The 17710-nt window shown below is 44.2% G+C and overlaps 1 protein-coding gene across 1 annotated transcript in view; it reads right to left on the reverse strand.

Annotated features, from left to right (window-relative positions):
* Positions 1-17710, reverse strand: part of PROM1 (prominin 1) — a 93346-nt gene that overhangs the window by 4063 nt on the left and 71573 nt on the right. Inside the window, exons 12-21 of the mRNA XM_089911699.1 lie at positions 14309-14432; positions 12631-12734; positions 10270-10354; positions 8589-8735; positions 7836-7907; positions 6727-6819; positions 4723-4776; positions 4032-4112; positions 3860-3928; positions 1042-1134 (exon numbers count right to left, since the gene is read on the reverse strand). Of these exons, the coding sequence (XP_089767825.1) occupies positions 1042-1134; positions 3860-3928; positions 4032-4112; positions 4723-4776; positions 6727-6819; positions 7836-7907; positions 8589-8735; positions 10270-10354; positions 12631-12734; positions 14309-14432 (922 nt within the window). The remainder of the gene's footprint in view (positions 1-1041; positions 1135-3859; positions 3929-4031; positions 4113-4722; positions 4777-6726; positions 6820-7835; positions 7908-8588; positions 8736-10269; positions 10355-12630; positions 12735-14308; positions 14433-17710) is intronic.

Raw genomic sequence — 17710 nt, forward strand, 5'->3', positions numbered from 1 at the left:
GAACATTTGTGGAGTGTGTTAATGTACCAGGAAAGGTGTTAAGGGCTTTCCATGTAGTCTCTCTTTGAACCATCAAAACAACCCTATTAAGGTGAAGAAGCTCAGAAAAGATAAATAATTTTTCCACGTCACGGAGTTCAGAAAATGTAGAAGTGGAATTTGAATTCAGAGTCTGTGTTCTCAACCATTATATTATAAGACCTAGAGGAGTCAGCTAGGTGGGATATGGGTGTAGAGGGGAAGAATGAGAGAGAAACAGAGGGAGAAGGAGCTTGTGTCTAATTTCTAGGCAGCAGAACTGGCATATGCAAAGGCCCTGGGGTGGGGAAATCTAGATTTTTTTTTAAACATCTTTATTGGAGTATATAAAGAAATGAAAGAAAACACTGAAGCACAGTGAGAAAAGTGATCAAATAGTACAAAATGTGCCAATGGGCAGGTACCCAATCATGCAGGGCCTAGAGCATGACATTAAGGATCCTGATCCTTCCCGTGATATTAACAGTGAGCCACTGAGGTGCTTTAAGTGAAGGGAATGAGAGGATTGACTCATGGAGAGAGTCAGTGTATATCGAGGAGTGAACAGAGCTGAGGAATAAACTTGGTTAACTGGAACTTACCAGCCCAATGGTAACATCTTAAAGGGCTGTTAACTCAAAAATTAAGCTAAGTTTGCTATAGCTTTAGGGTTACATATATAGCTGCACTAAGAGTCCTTTGGAATATTGGCACTCTGCACACCAGTGCTGTTCCTTTCTAATTATTTCAGACACACAGTTTTTTTCATGAGGGTCTCTTGACTTCTGTAAATAAAATTCAAGTAAGGAATGAAGATATGCAGCGAGGACTTTGACTTTTCTAGCTTATTAGTGTCAGAACACATTCATCTACATTTTAGATCTTAGGTCTTGGATTCTACAACTGTAACAGACCCAAGCAGAAACCTATTTTATATTATAGTGTGACCTACCATCTGAAAAAAAAAAAATCAAAGATAATGAGTTTACTGTGTTTTCTTCTTTTGAAAGATGAAATTCTTACCAGGGGGTCAATAATGTAGCTGCACAGAAAGACATCAATAGCCGAATCTAGAGCGGTGGCCACTGGTTTGCAGGCTGCCATTTGCTCAGTGATCTATGGGAGTAAGAAAAACAGGCAAACTTAGATGGAGCCACACCCACAAAATTCCACAAGAATAAAATTAAACACCCTATTCACTTCTGGCCTGTTCACAAAAAGAATCCTTAGGCCCTCTGGATATGGAGCTAATGGCTGATTTCTATGGATGAGTTCTACGACATAAAAAAGTATGTACTTGAAAGGAAGACCCCGATTCTCTCTGAGCCTTGGTTTTTAGTTCCCCGGTTTGTTATTTGGAAAAGTATCTTGCTGGACTCTGCAGAGACTTAAAGAGTATATGTGGTCAGCACAGTGCCTCAGTCTGAGTTTCTTACCCGCCGCCTTTGTAGTCTGACAAAGGATGTGGGGAGAAAGTGGAAAGTTAGGTAATGAATAAGTCTACATTTTAGAACAGGGGTTGGCAGACTTTTTCTATAAAGGGCCAGAGAGTAAATATTTTAGACTTTGCAGGCTCGGCTGAGATGTATCTGTCGCAACTGCTCCACTCTGCCATGGTGGGGCGAAAACAGCCACAGACAATATATGAACAAATGGGTGTGGCTGTGTGCCAATAAAACTTTATTTACAAAAATGGCAGGACCTGCTGACCTCCGTTTTAGAAGACAGAAAGCAAAGTACTCATTACTGAGGTAAGACTAAACAAGTTTAATGAATCACAGACAGATGCTCCAATCCCATTAGCTTAAGAAAACTATATTCATTCATTCAAAAAACTCTGGAGTAAGTACAAGAAGCTAGATGCTAGTTCCTGGGGTGGGGAGTGTGTCTTATTTCTTTTCCTTTATTGGTTGGCTCACCTCCCCCTTTTCTTCCACCTCTACCTTACAAGGCAGCCCATATTAATAACATTATGTTTCTCCAAGCTCAAACAACCGTATACACTCTCTTTACAGGCTTTTTCACTGTTAGTTTTATAAAAAGTGGGGTAAGGGTACACATGGGTCAATGCAACAGGATAGAAAGCCCAGAAATAAACCCATGCACTAATGGTCAATTCATCTATGACAAAGGAGATAAGAATATACAATGGAAAAAAGACAGTCTCTTCAATTAGTGGTGCTGGGAAAACTAGACAGCTACATGTAAAAGAATAAAATTAGAACATTCTCTAAGACCATATACAAAAATAAACTCAAAAGGGATTAAAGACCTAAATGTAAGACTGGATACTATAAAACTCCTAGAGGAAACCATAGGCAGAACACTCTTTGACATAAGTTGCAGCAATAGTTTTTGGATCCCTCTCCTTAGAGTAATGGAAACAAAAGCAATAATAAACCAATGAGACCTAATTAAACTTAAAAGTTTTTGCACAGCAAAGGAAACCATAAATAAAACAAAAAGACAACCTACGGAATGGGAGAAAATATTTGCAAATGATGTGACCAACAAGAGCTTAATTTCCAAAATATACAAACAGCTTATACAGCTCAATAACAACAAAAAAACAAACAACCCAATCCAAAAAGACAGAAGACCTAAATAGACATTTCTCCAAAGAAGACATACAGATGGCCAACAGGCACATGAAAAGATGCTCAATATCGCTCATTATTAGAGAAATGCAAATCAAAACTACAGTGTGGTATTACTTCACACGAGTCAGAATGATTACCATCAAAAAGTCTACATATAGGGCTTCCCTGGTGGTGCAGTGGTTGAGAGTCCACCTGCCGATGCAGGGGACATGGGTTTGTGCCCCGGTCCAGGAAGATCCCACATGCCGCGGAGCGGCTGGGCCCGTGAACCATGCCCGCTGAGCCTGTGTGTCCGGAGCCTGTGCTCCGCAACGGGAGAGGCCACAACAGTGAGAGGCCGGTGTATCACAAAAAAAAAAAAAAAAAAAAAAAAAAAAAAGTCTACATATAATAAATGCTGGGGAGGGTGTGGAGAAAAGGTACTATAATTCTCCATCGGTTGCGTGCGCCACTGGAAACTTCACTCTGCTCCTCCACTTCTCTCTACTGATTTATTCATGGAGACTTAACTTTATGGACCGAATTTTGTCCCCCAAAGGTTCCCATGTCAAAGTCCTAACCTCCCGTACCTCAGAGTGTGACTGTATATGGAGATAGGGTCTTCAAAGAGGGAATTCAGGTAAAATTAGGTCACTAAGATGGCTCTAATCCAATAGGACTGGTGTCTTTATAAAAGAAATCTGGACACAGACACAGAAGGAAGACGACGTGGGGACACAAGGGGAAGACGGCCACCGACAAGTCAAGGAAAGAGACCTCAGAAGAAACCAACCTGCCGACACTTTGATCTTGGACTTCCAGCCTCCAGAACTGTGAGAAAATAAGCTCCTGTTGTTTAAGCCCCCTAGTCGACCAATACACCAATGACATAGCAGGTTCAGTGCTGCCCAGGGCGTGTACAAACCACGGCTGCAAATGGACTCTAACGTAAGGAGCTCACGGTTTGCCAGGGGAGACACAGTCGAGGAGACCAGAATCCCTCCAGCAATGAGCAAAGGGAGCCGGGGGAGAATGCAAGGGGCATGCTGTCCGTGGTGGGCAGGCCCGGGAAGCTGCCCGGCATGGACACACTTGTGCTGAGTCTTATGGTGCCTCCACTTGTGGCTCCTACGTTCAAGGTCCTTTTACTTACCTTCTGTCTAATTTCTGTGAATTTAATTTGATTTCCTCCTGATTTTATCCTAGAAAATGACTCTCCCAAGACACAGCCCCCTTATGTTCATCAACGATAAACCACTTACAGAGATTTTGACCCACTGCAGATAATGTTCGAAGTAGCTGATTATCGTATTCCCATACTTCTTACTTTCCTGGAAAGACATCAAAGAGTAATAAAGCCATTAAAATGACTCTACCATCCTCTGTGATCATGCAGTTATGGTCACACACCCACTTATTGGCATAACCACTTACTTCAGCAATAATTGTGGAGATTCGGTTTGTGATGAAGTCCTGAGCAGAATCCAAAAAGAGAATGATATTGGCCACTTTCACCTGGAAAACAAAGCAACGCTCGACACGGTATCAAGTGATAAAAGAATTTCATCAGACAGTTTGTATATTGATGCGAGTACTGTTAACTCAGCCCCACACCCCCATGACTTGCTAGTTAAGACTCTACTAGCTGTTCATGATTGGTGACACCTTCCCTGGCTTGGCTTCCCAGGAGACGGGTATACGTCCCCACCCCATGATGATGAGCTTGGCTCTGTGACTTGCTTTGGCCAATGGCACACAGATGGTGGGTGGCACTGTACTGGTTTTCTAGTGAGAGTGAAGGTTTGTGTGTGGAAGGCACTGAGATTTGGAGGCTGTTTGTCAAGCAGAATTATCTCTGTAAAAGTGACCGATGTACCACCTACACTTGCATCCTACACATCCAAAAACAGCTTTCTCCTGTGTACATAACATGCCAGGATGCGGTCTTCATTTACAGAAGTCCTTGCAGAAAGGAGAGGGTGGGAAAACCCAATTTGGTGTTTAAAATGGGTGGATAACTGAGACTTGATTTTACTTAAAGTACCTGCAAAACCCAACATCTCTGAAAGTCTGTGTGTGCTTTTGTAACAAGACCCCAAGATAGAGAAAGAAAACAAATCCTTACCCCCAATCCACTGCTTTTCTGTTGAAGCTCCTTCAATTTTTGGTGCACAGCACTCTGGTGAATAAACACAGATCATATTTCCTGAACCGTAACGTGAAGCTGCAAGATCACATGCTTTGTATCCCCCCAACCCATAAGTCAGCCATCAAATCCGACTTTACTCTGTAATAGTATCATTAGTAATAGTAATACTCTGTAATAGTTTCATTCGAGAACACGAGGAACAATATGCACCTCACATATTTGGGTAGAAGAAAACCTCACATATTTGGGTAGAAGAAAAGCTGAAGAAGAAAATTGGGATACACATTCTAGAGCTTCAACGGGCAGCACACCATGTGTAAGGTAGCCACAAAACTCTTTTGAATCAGGTTTGCTCAAAGTGGCAGGCATTGTTTACAGTAAAACCTGTTCAACAAGAGTGGCTTAATTTGCATGGTTTAGATGAAGAATTGGCAAACTTTATCGGTTAAGGACCAGATAGTAAATACTGTAGATTTTGTGGACCATACCCTGTCCTAATCTCTCAACTTTGCCCTTGTAGCCAAAAGCAGCCACAGATCATCTGTCAACTAGGTGGGCCTGGCTGTGTTTCAGTCAAACTTTATTTGTAAAAACAGGCAGCAGAGGAATTCCCTGGTGGTCCAGTGGTTAGGACTCTGAGCTTCCACTACTGGGGACCCAGGTTCGATCCCTGATCAGGGAACTAAGATCCCGCATGCCGCACGGCGTGGCCAAAATAAAAAAATAAAAAAATAAGTAAATAAATAAATAAATACAGGCAGCAGGCCGGAGGGGGCCCACGGGCTGCAGTTTTCAGGGCCACAGTTTGCTAACCTCTGGTTTAGATTGTAGGTCACATCCACAGAACAACTTGCCTAATTGTAGGTTGCCCCAACTCTGAAAAGGCCGAGGAGTCCTGTGTCTACTTGAAGGAAAGCATGTAAGGAACATGTCAACACCAGCTTAAAATGTTAACATATTTGTGCTAGGCATAAAGTATAGCAGAGAGAGAACTGTGGTGAGTGCAGCACACCATGTAAGAAAATTGTAGAGGAGGACTTTGTGAATACTCCACTGAATTAGAAAGGCAGGAGGAAAAATGAAGAGAGAGATGGTAAACACTAGTTCTAGAAGATTCTGAAGGTGGAGTCAAATGGACGAATAAGCGTCTTCAAACCTCAGCAGGCTGACTCTGTAACCTGGTTCCCACGCAGTCTTCCCCTTGACAACTGCAAACATGACCCTCCCATATGCAAGCATAGTAATAATGGCTCCTTTTTGCAGAGTCCCTCTGGGAGGTCAGATCCTTCATGTCCAAGAGCCAGCTAACAGTGAGGCAAGGACCCTTCCCACCATTTTTAGATGAGAAAACCGAAAGCCACAAGACTTCGGAGAGGCAGAAGCAGGATTTGAAATCAGGTCGGCCTGACTCCAGAGCCCATGTTCTTTCTGTTACAAACTGCCTTTCTGGCATTTAGGAAAGAAGCCGGAAGGCAGAGAGGAAAGAAAAGACAGGAAGAGTGAGAAAGCTGGACGGAAGAGAGGGGCAAAGGACATCGGAACAGGGAGTAGAGCTAAATGAACGTGGAAAGAAGGACATCGCCTGGCCTCACATATTTCATGGCAGGGTGTAAAGACAGAGAGTTTGATAAAAATAAACTAAGTAAGAGTGAGTCCAGCACTTCAGCTGCTGCATGGCTTAGGGGAGCCTGTTTAAGGCCATGGAAACGAGAGAAAAACAGAGGAGGCAAGCACAGATTTAAAATAACTGTGCACACTCAAATGGAAAAAGGCAACAAAGAGGCAGAAAATCTGTGGTGAAAATTGAAAATGTGTCCTCTTCAAAGCCCAGCTACTATCATCTATTTTAAAAATAGCTCAATTTCTTAGCCTGGCGTCAACCAAATTTGACCTACGCGCGACATATCGATATATCATTAGGCTAGGTGAAACAGAGTTTGCCCAGGTCACAGCGAAATATCAAAGGTTGTTGATTGTTACCATTAATTTTTGCAAAGGAATGATTTCGTCACGATGAATATTTCTTAAGATTCCTGCATTATTTTTCAGGGTCTGTTTCAAATTTCCTGGGGGCTACAAAGAGAATAAAGTAAATAAATATTAGTACCTGTTTCCAGACTCTGGAGCGCTCTCTCTAATCAGGACAGAAGTATGCAGCCCTTCTTATATGATGACGAAGTTGGAGGGACAGTGCCAAGACACCCTCCTTCAAACCATGAACTCTCAACAATAACCCACCCGCATCGGTTCTTGCTGAGTGCCTGAGGCTGCCTTCTCTCTCTCTCTCTCTCTCTCTCTCTCTCACTTCACCATAATAAAGCCACTGTAAAGCCGCTTTACAGTAGCTATAGCTCCATTTTACAGATGAGAAAACCAAGGCTCAATCAACTGAGAAATTTTATTTAACCCACACTTAAATCGTTTTTAGTATAGTAACGTCTAACAAGCGTTACTACTGCCTCCATTTAACAGATGAGGAAACTGAGGCACATGGGGTGAAATATTGTGCCTAAGTTCCCACAGTTAGGAAGAGGCTGACTCAGGATTTAAATCCTGGTCTTCCCCCAGAGTCCAGGTCTGCTGCTTTGTGAAAGGGACCAGTTACAGCCATTAGTCACCAACCAGCAGAGAAGCTGGTAATGGGGAAGCTTATGGGGCTTGGATGGTGTCTTTGCCCTCCCTTATCCGCTCATTATTGGCGATGCAAAGCACCAAACGGGATCTCCCTCCCATGTCCTCAGTTACCATTCCCTACATTGCAAGAAAATGTGTGCACAGGTGTTTGGCAGTGGAGGGGTGGATGGAGTGAAAGCAGGTCCGGTGCTCAAGCAGTGAGGGCAGCAGCACCACGAGCAGAGGCTGGGAAGAGCCTGCACCCTGAAGCTGCCCTGGGAACCTTCACACGCTCACGGACTGTGGCGCCATGTGGCAATGGCTGCTGATGGGAACTTTTAACATGCACAGAGCGGCGTGTTTAAACAAGGGTTACTTGTGGTACAAGGAACCTCTTCCCATAGCTTCTCTAAGAACGGTACTGACATTTCACATCTACAACAATGACAGCCTTGAACCGGACCGTTTGAACTCACCAAATGGTTGGCTTTTACTTCTAGATCATTTGCAAATGATAAAAGATTCACTTTTGTGGGATTTTTCCCAGTCTACAAAAGAGGTGTAAAAAGCTGTGTTATGGATATGGGATTTTTGAACCTTAACAGCATTTTAATAAGCAACAGAGTGAACATGAGTCCACAACCATAAACTAAGGCTAGAGACACATCTGCATCCTTGTTTATACACACAGTATTATTTGTATTCAACCATAAAGAGAAATAACATACTGATACATGCTGTAATGTACATGAATCTCAAAAAACCTGGGCTACATGAAACAGACCAGTTAAGGTTATCAGACACAAAAGGTCACATACTGTATGATTCCATTCATATGAAATATCCAACATAGGTAAATTCACAGAAACTGAACACAGAGCGATGGTTGCCAGGGGCTGGGAGTGGGAAATGGGGAGCAATTGCTTAATGGGATCGGGGCTTTCTTTTGGGGTGATGAAGGTTCTTTGGAACTAGATAGAGATGATAGTTATTTAACATTGTGATTATACTAAATTCTAGTGAACTGCTCACTTGGTAAAAGAGTTAATTTCATGTTGAGTGAATCTCATCTCAATAAAAAAACAAAAATAAAAACTAACAAACAAAAAAATATTTTATATATATATATATATATATATATATATATATATATATACATACATACACACACACACACACGATGCCCTAACTTTTCCCCAAAAGATCATGTGTGAACATATGGGTCATACCGCAGCCATGAAGGCACCATAGTCTATTTTGTCTATTCCTGAAGAACTGAAATCCATAAGGTTTCTTCTTCCTGCCTCATCCAGCAGAACTATATTGTCAATTCTTATATTCATATTTTCAAAATTATTATTTATGTTTCCGGTATGCTGCATAATAAAAAGGAAAGATATAAATAAATCCACTCTTCTCCAAAAACATCACCTACTTAATGCTTTAAAAGAGCAATAAAATTACACAGGCCAAAACAAATACACACGTACCTGACTGGCGTTTCTTCCCGGTTCTCTTCTCTCCCCTCCCATTCCTTCCCCGCCTCCCTGCCCTATGCCAAGCACTATGTGAGGAGGTGGAATGCAAAACAAAATCATATTGCATCTCCACCCTCAAAGATCTCAAAGGGAAGAGGCAGTGTCGTGATAAAGGCACATGAAATGCATTGGGACACCAGGGGCAGAGCCTTTCAAGGCAGGAGGCTGGGGAGGGCAACAGAGAGGAGGTGACTTCTGAGCAAGTCTTGACAAACAGAGATGCTGAAAGGGGCTGGGCAGGCTGCTTTCCAGGGGAAGGAGGCAGCATGCACTGGACTTGGGTAATAGAGAGACTTGAGATCAATGGGAACGTGGTTCATGACTTGGGGCCTCTCCCACCCTACTCATCATGGTGCACCAAGAAAATGGCACGTGGCATAATGAGTAAATGAGTAGAGGGCATCGATTAGGGCTTGCTTGCAAAATTATATTTTATTTATAAATACATGCAAGCTATATTTAGGGAAGAGAATCCGAAATTTGTATACAGCTTTCAAATAAACCTCTTCACACCTGAAAATCATCAGGCTGCTGTGGCCTCATGGCAACCCTGGAAGCCTTCTGTGATGCCTCAGTGGGTAAGCCATGGGGTTTGGGGAACAACTTCTCCCCTTGATTTTCCTCGGTAATTGCTTCTATATCGGAAGCCCAGAAGAAGCAAGGTTCCTTAGATTCTCTCCTGCACAGCTGAGAAGGCCAGAAGGCCTCCATGTATGAGGGAGTGGGCACAGCCTAGGCTAAGGGTGCCCTAGGCCTGGGCTGCTGAAGCCCCCTTGCCCCTTCCTCCAGCCAGCAGGCTCTACAGGGATCTCTCCTTGGAGTCTGAACACTCAAGGCTTGGGTGCCGGTCTGGGCAAAGGAGGAGGAGAGGTCATTCATTCCCTCTGTCCCTTCCATCCTTGTTGCCACTCTGTCTCTTGTTAAAGGCCTATCTGGGAGCCCTGGGGCCACAGCCATCATTCATAAGGAGTGAGGACTCTGTGGGCCACGGTTCTTGTCCCCACTCAGGGATGTGACAGAAAAGGATGGCTGGTCTGGGAGAGTCAGTATCCCTGGGAAACAAGTGGGGTTTGTGCCTCCAGGAACAGGGACACTCAAAGGATAAACTCTTTCCCTGTGAAGTGTCTGCAGGGACGCCCCTGGAGAGGATCTTCCGTCATCTGCTAGAGAAACTCATGCCTCAAGAAAGTCAACTGGTCGAGGGTGATGCAAATATTTTGGAATTAGGTAGAGGTGAGAGTTGCATAGCCTTGCAAATGTACTAAAGTCACTTTAAAATGGTTAATTTTTATCTTATGTGACTCATAAAAAAAAAAAGACAACTGAATTTAGTAAAGAAATGTTAATTTTCTGATTGGTTCTAATTACTCACCTCTTTAATGCTGAGATGTTCACTGATATTGTAGGTGTTCTCTAGCTTAAGTGTGGTATAAATGCCTTTATTTTCTTTGCAATCACTGAGGGAATAAACAGAGAAATCAGGATCCAGAAAGGCAGCTGTGGCTACCTCTGTCCACTGCTAAGGATGGAGAGAAAGGCGAACTGTTCGTCTTTGTTTAATCTGTGACCACAGACGTGGCATCTGGGTGTGGACACAGAAGGCCACCACCAGTGGCTGCACGAACCCCCGGGTGCCCGCCATTCCTCACTTCGTTCCCTGTTTTACTAAATGTCCCATGTTTGCAACAGACACACTAGGACTGGTAAATACTACATCCTTCCATCTGTGTCCTTTGTGTTCTTTCCAGTGCTGTGAGTAAATAACAAGTTTACAAATTGGGAAGAAATAAACCCTCATCTAAAAAAACAACAAATGTCAGAAAGAGGTAAGTTACAAAGCACTATCATTAAAAGATTTCATAAAAGATTAAAACTCTATCAAGCCCCTGACAGACCATCTCTCTCCATATTTCCAGGGTTGAGCTTCACCTACTAAACCTAAGGTTGGACTAAGGGTAGGATGGAGATAGGGAGGGGGCAACAAACATCCAAACGGTAGGTCCACTTCGGCTATAAACCTAACTTGGCCTCACTTCTCCGTGCTTCTTTAAAATGTGACAAACGCTTCCTCGGCTGAGCTAAGCAGGGTGGCCTCATCTGATGCATATCCTTGCCACCCAGATGGCCACTTCCTGGGGCGCCTCTTCCTTGTGCAGTAGCCAAGGCCCTCCAGTCCCGAGGGATGCCTGGGAGAAGCAGCTTTCCCACATCCCCAAGAGGTGGGATACTCCTCTCCAGGGAGCCCCAAGTAGGTTGGCATTGGAACAGAGAGTCTGATACACTAACCAACAGAGGTAAGACCAGAGAGTTCCACGGGAGCCAGAATCACAAAGAGCCGGCAGACCAGGCCAAGGAGCTCGGCCTCCTCTGAGCCTAGGGATGGATTAACTGTGCACAGAAACTCCAATGAATTGAAAATGTCTACCGAGAACGTGCTGTTGAGAAGGCTCCTGTGACCCTCTGGGCAAAGTAGAAGACCAAAGTTGATGACCATTGCCTGCCATGGAGGCAAGGTGTGAGTGATTGACACCTGTGCCGCTTGTTTGCTGTCTCATTCGCTAGAGGTGATGGGGAGCTGGTGATACTCAGATTACTATTGTCATCATCCCTATTGAAGCGACAGGAAGTGGAACTGCCCAAGATCACAAAGGCCCCGGTGGTAGAGCCAGGACTGGAGCCCAGGCAGCCTGACTGTACAGCCTGGATCTCCAGCTGCATTGCAATTAGCACGTCTGAGATTTGGACCTGACGAAAGAAATGTTCACATATTGAGGTCTCGGGAAGTCATTCTGGCTTCTACGTGATTTAACTCAAACTTTATGCTGACTAAAACAAGCTGTTTGTGGCCTGTCAAACACACACTGTGTATCGGCTTTAATTATGAAAGAAAAGGGTGCACTGACCAGAAGTCAAGAGTGTCCGTGTTCAAAATAAAGATTAAATATCTCGCTCCCTGGGACATCTATGTTGGTACTCCTTTGATGATAAGACTCCCTTCCCAGGTGCCAAGGCCACAGTGATTCACTGTGTATATCCTGATCTGTTTTTTTTTTTTTTTTTTGAAACCTTTAATGAATGTATCCCTGACTTGTTTAATGTTCTTTGTTCTGACAAGATATAAAACTATTCTGAAAGCCATGGTTCTCTGGAACAATTCCTCAGAGCTATATGTGAGGCTGTCTCTGGGGCTATAGTCATCAGTTTGGCTCAAATAAAACTCTTTTCTATTCCTATTACAGACTGCTTATTGATTTTCTTCTTCTTTCCTTTTTTTTTTTTTTTTTGCCACACCATGGCTTTCGGGATATTAGTTCCCTGACCAGGGATTAAACCTGGGCCCTGGCAGTGAAAGCGCTGAGTTGTAACCACTGAACCTCCAGGGAATTCCCATGTTTACTGACTGTTTCCATCAACAGACCCATCCAATGAATTCTTGTTATATGGCATTTACTTGGGGCAGGGTGATTCTTAAACAAGAATGCATTTTAGGGTCACTGTTACCAGCGAATTCCAGTAATTAAGACAGGGCGGCTTGGGACAGCACCATCCTAAGGCCTAGAAGGCTTTCAGGGAAAGGATTATCTTTTTGGTCCTACTGCTAAGACCAGAGAACAGCTTACTTCTAAAACTGGAAAGTTGACCGTTAAAATTAAAGACATGTTGAAAGCAAAATTCTCATTGTAAAAACACAACATTCTAAGTAGCAAAAAATGCATGATGCAATTATTTATACCTGTAAACTTGTTCAAAAGTGAGATGAATATCTGGTTTGTTAAATACCATGCCAGAGAGATAGTATTTCCAATCGGCATTTAGTAAATATGGCGTGTCCAAAACCTAGAACAAATTTAAAAACTTTTTTATAAAGACAGTTTTACACTAACATACATGCATATAATAAAATGAATATTCTGTTCAATATACGGCATCTGGGGGATTTTTATACCATGATTTTCCTCATTGACTTTCAACTTAAAACTAGAAAATAATAGTGTGATTGGAATAAAGATATCGACCACTGGATAGCATTAGTAGGAATTATTGAGACTACTTTTGGGGGGGAACATTTCATTTTAGTAAAATAAACACATTAGAAATGGGAGAAAAATAGATAATTTGATTCAGAATATCTAATAGAAAGCCATGAAGCAGTAGACCCAGATCTTCACTACTTCCCTCTAGACAAAAGGAATTAAATCTGGCACAATCTTTGACTTCACATTATGTATATTTAAGGTGGGCTAATTGGTACATGACTGTATATACACTTACGGAGTGTAAATGGTTTCAAAATATCCTCTATTTTTTAAGAATTCCTTTTTAACAATTTAACACAGTACAAAAGATGATGAAGTCTTGTTTGATATGTTATTATTATTTTTTATCAAGAGGCCAAATGGAGATAATTTGACAAACTGAGGCTCCCAATTTAATTTTCTTCAACCAACTGAGTAATTAAAATACCACCACCACAACTGGTTTATTTTAGCAAGCATTCACCTGATTTTATAACAGATTTGAGGTGAAAAAATATATACAATAAAATAGGAAAACATATTTTTAAAATCAGAATCTAGAGAAAAACACTGGAAAGCCAAAGTTAGAAGACAGACATGTAGATCAAAACTTCCTCATTAACTAATGAAGCTAAACTTGCACCTGGTGCCCTAGAGTGTGAAGTAGTTGGTCTTAGATGGAGAAAGTGAAGCTTGAATTCAATTCCCAACCACCTCGTCAGATTTCCACCAGGGACAACCCTCAGCTATGAGGTGTGTCATTTATCAGTCTCTTTCACTTCAAATTTACGACCCTCAAACCATCTGTGTGGGCAACTGTCATCTGGGAAGTTATGTGAAATGTCAGAAACCTCTTGAGGTATAGAAGGAACCCGGGAACTTATCCTCTGAGGTTCTGCATTTGGGAGCTACTGCTGAGGAGAACTGTATTCTCCCCAAATATTACAATCAACATTGACGAGCAAGCCTTAATTCCCGGTACTGATTTCACTTACATTAAAAAAAAAAAAATACAGTCGACCCTTCAACGACATGGGTTTAAACTGCGAGGGTCCACTTATAAGAGGATTTTTTTCAGTAGTAAATACTACAGTACTGCACGGTCCAAGGTTGGTTGAATCCAAGAAAGGAGATATGGAGGAACCATGCATACGAAAGGCTGAATATAAATTGTATGCAGATTTTGAGTGCGTGGAGGGTCAGCGCCCCTAACTCCCTGTGGTTCAAGGGTCAACTGTACTGCCATATTTTTTTGCTCTGACAAATAGATGGAATCTCAACCTACTGAATACAAACCACCTGCTCATCTTTTTGCTCTCGGAGAAACACACAAGAAAGGGGAAAATAAAAGTTTTGGCTCGAGCTCTTCATAATGGGCACAAAAACCATGTTTACCTGGAATAACATTTTGTTTTGGTAAGGTTCACAGACCAGTTTTTCCACATTTCCACCAACAACAAAAGTCAGAACCACGATGGTCATCAATAGCCAACAAAAGAAGAAACTGAATCCAGCCCCGCTGGAAAAAAATAGAAATAAAGTGAATAATTCTACAAGGAATTATTCTACAAGGAATCAATATTACCTACTAGTACTTACCCATTCTACCTATTCAATGTATAAAATGACCTGGAGTCTTCAGCTTTCTGCAGGTTAAACGGGTCGGCCTACAGAGGGGTGCAGACAGGAAGTACCAGGCGCTTGTTTAGGGAACACTTAGGACCGAGTCCCTCGCTTGCTTGCAAGCCCAGCACGGTGGTTCAGACATGGGCTCTGGAGTCATTTGAGTGAACCAAGGCTTTCCAGCGAGGGAGGAGGTTGTAAGGCAGTGTCAATGAAAAAATGTTGCCTGACATATCAGTAAACAAAGGATGTTGCAGCCATCAATCCATCACATTTTATCTGCTCCATCAGTGAGCACTGAGGGAACTCAGGATAAAAACAGGATGCCCACCATCAAGTCATCAGCTACTGCAGCCCCCTTCCAACGGGGGCACCTTGAGAGACTCAAGATGAAGTGCAGGATGCTGGCCCCAGAGAGCTGAGGTGCAGGGCAAAGGAATGATTTCAGTGAGCCCAGACTCTTGCATCTTCCATACATAGAAAAGTGCTAAATTCCTTAACTTGGGATGTCTGGTTTTCTTTAATGAACAGTCACCTTCTGATGTTCCTACCACCTGGTCCTTGTTGCAGAAACTCTTCTGTATCCGGGCTCCTCCCTTACCTCTATGGAGCAGTCCCTCAGAGAGATCTGAGAGGCTGCATCCTGGGCTTAAGTCCTCAGTTTTGTCTGCCGAATAAAACATAATTCTCAGCTTTCAGGTTGTACATTTTTTTCAGTTGACAGTAGGAAATGTACTCTTGGGAGTCTGAAAGGGACTGACGTAGCTCTGCATCCAGAGAGATGGCAGAGAACGAGCAGTGAACGGCAGCTTGAGAGGCAGGTAGGGGCGAGCTGGGTGGGGCATGGGGGATGCAGGGAGGGAAAGCTATTGAAGACCTTTAAGCACCGGAGGAACACACCCCCATTTCTCTCTGAAGAAAAGCCCTCTTGGCAGAGCGTGAAGGATGGAGGGACAGGTGCCCATGTGGAGGAGGATGCCACAAAGGAGGCTGCTTCTAGCCCCAGATGGTGGCCTGATGCAGCTGGCGGTAGTGGAGGGGAGCCAGCGGGTGAAAGAAGTGTGACCTGGGAGGCAGATGCAGCAGGACGTCCTGAAGACGTGCGCTGGAGGTGAAGGAAAGGGAGGGCAAGGGGCACCAGGGCTTGTCAGCAGCAGGGACAGGGAGGGCAGAGAAGATCGGCTTCTGGTCACGTTGCCTGGGAGACATCTCAGAGGACATGCTGTGGAGGAGTCCGCCAGGTGTTTGGAGCGCAGATGCCTGGGTTACAGACCTACTTTAGTGAGTCAGTGGCTTAGAAATGATGACTGATCCCTGGGGCTGGGGTTGGAGGGAGAAGCAGCCTAGGACTAGGCCTGGGGGACCTCACCATTTGGAGAACAGGTGGTGGAGAGAGAGACAGCAAACGAGACCAAGATGAAGGGTCAGGGAGGTGGGAAGGAGACCGTGAGGGTGTGAGGTCACTGATGGGGTATGAAGGAGTGTTTGCAGAAGGAGTGGCAGCTGTTCCAGTCACTGCTGTGAGGACACGGTCAAGAAGGACTCGAAGAAGTCCACTGTACTGGAGACACAGAAGTCACTGCTGACCTGAAAGTGGCCGGCAACGAAGCCACAGTGGTGTAGGCTGGGCAGGAGGTGGGAAAGCAGGAGACGGGCAGCAGGCACAGATCTTTATTTTGAGACGTCTGTGCAGAGAGTGGAGTTAGATGGAAGAAGGGGTGTTGGTAGGGGTTTTCTGTTTTGGTTTTTAAGGAGGGGAGAGAACAGAACATGTGTAAGTGTTGAGAAGAAAGTCTAGGAGAGGAGAAGAGAATGAAGACGCAGGAGAAAGAAGGGAGGCTTTGTTCCATCCTCGGGATGGTGGGTGGGGATGGGCTGAGAGCACAGCGGGGATGCTGGGGAGCGGGGGAGCCTAGATGGGAGAGACCCTTCTGCCTCTGTCTTCCCGTGCCTGTGAGCACAGGTGCCTTCAGAGGTTTGGGGGTGGCAAGTTTATGATGGCTTCTATTTTCTCCGTGAAGAGAAAGGTAAGCCCATCAGCGAAGAGAAAAGGAAATTAAGGAGGATGGATGCATCAGAGTGGAAAGACAATCGCAGAATAAAGGAAGGGAGGGAGGGAGGAAAGAAGGAACTTGAAGGGCTGTGGAGGGTCCATGTGAGGTGGGGAATCACAATTCTGTAGGGATCCTAATGTGCTCTGCTGTATGACTTTTCTCTAGCAGTGCCCAGCGGCCCCGCTGGAGACACAGAGGGAGCAAACTCTTAAATCAGTCTAGATGGAAGAGCCAAACCCTGTACCATCGCTGGTGCACACCAGGAAGGACCCTAGGAAGTGTGCAGGCTGATGCTCTCAATCACAACGTTCCCAAAGGGCATGGCTCCCCCCAGTGCAAATGCTCAAGGCATAATTAGAAACATCTGCACGGCTCCTCTGAAATAAATAGCAAGGAATGTTTGCTGGTGGAGCCCTAAGTCCCTTCGGACCTTCTCAAACCAACAGGGTTACTGCATTAGGGAAAGAGTGAAGAAGGGGAAGGTGTGTGAAGGCTCTGCCAGGCACCAGGCTTCTAACTGTGGGCATCAGAGGGTGTGTGTATGTGTGTGTGTGTGTGTGTGTGTGTGTGTTAGTTACAAACCTCTGAGAGAACACTTCACTTCAAAACAACCCCACTACTCTAAAGAGCATGCTGTTAACATTTCCAGCCTTTGTTTTCTAAATATGCATGTATTGGGCTTCCCTGGTGGCGCAGTGGTTGAGAGTCTGCCTGCCGATGCAGGAGACACGGGTTCGTGCCCCGGTCTGGGAAGATCCCACGTGCCGCGGAGCGGTTGGGCCCGTGAGCCATGGCCGCTGAGCCTGTGCGTCCGGAGCCTGTGCTCCGCAATGGGAGAGGCCACAACAGTGAGAGGCCTGCGTACCGCCAAAAAAAACAGAAAAAAAACCAAAAAACACGTGCATAATTTTGTGGGCCCTTGTCGAACATCTTAGAAACTTTCGTCAGCCACCCAGGACAGCCAACCTCTCTATCCTTTCAGCGGCCACATAATCTACTCCAGCCTCCGAAGTGGCTGCCTTGTTGCCACTTCGAATGCCTCACTGTCACAACTAACACCTAACTAACACCACAAAAACACGTCTCTGCTCAAAATGCTTGGTCTACTGCCTCAAAATAA

The sequence above is a fragment of the Delphinapterus leucas genome, chromosome 5, assembly GCF_059928025.1.
Source record: "Delphinapterus leucas isolate spDelLeu-1000000601 "Yukka" chromosome 5, BTC_Dleu_Yukka2, whole genome shotgun sequence".
Lineage (NCBI taxonomy): Eukaryota > Metazoa > Chordata > Mammalia > Artiodactyla > Monodontidae > Delphinapterus > Delphinapterus leucas.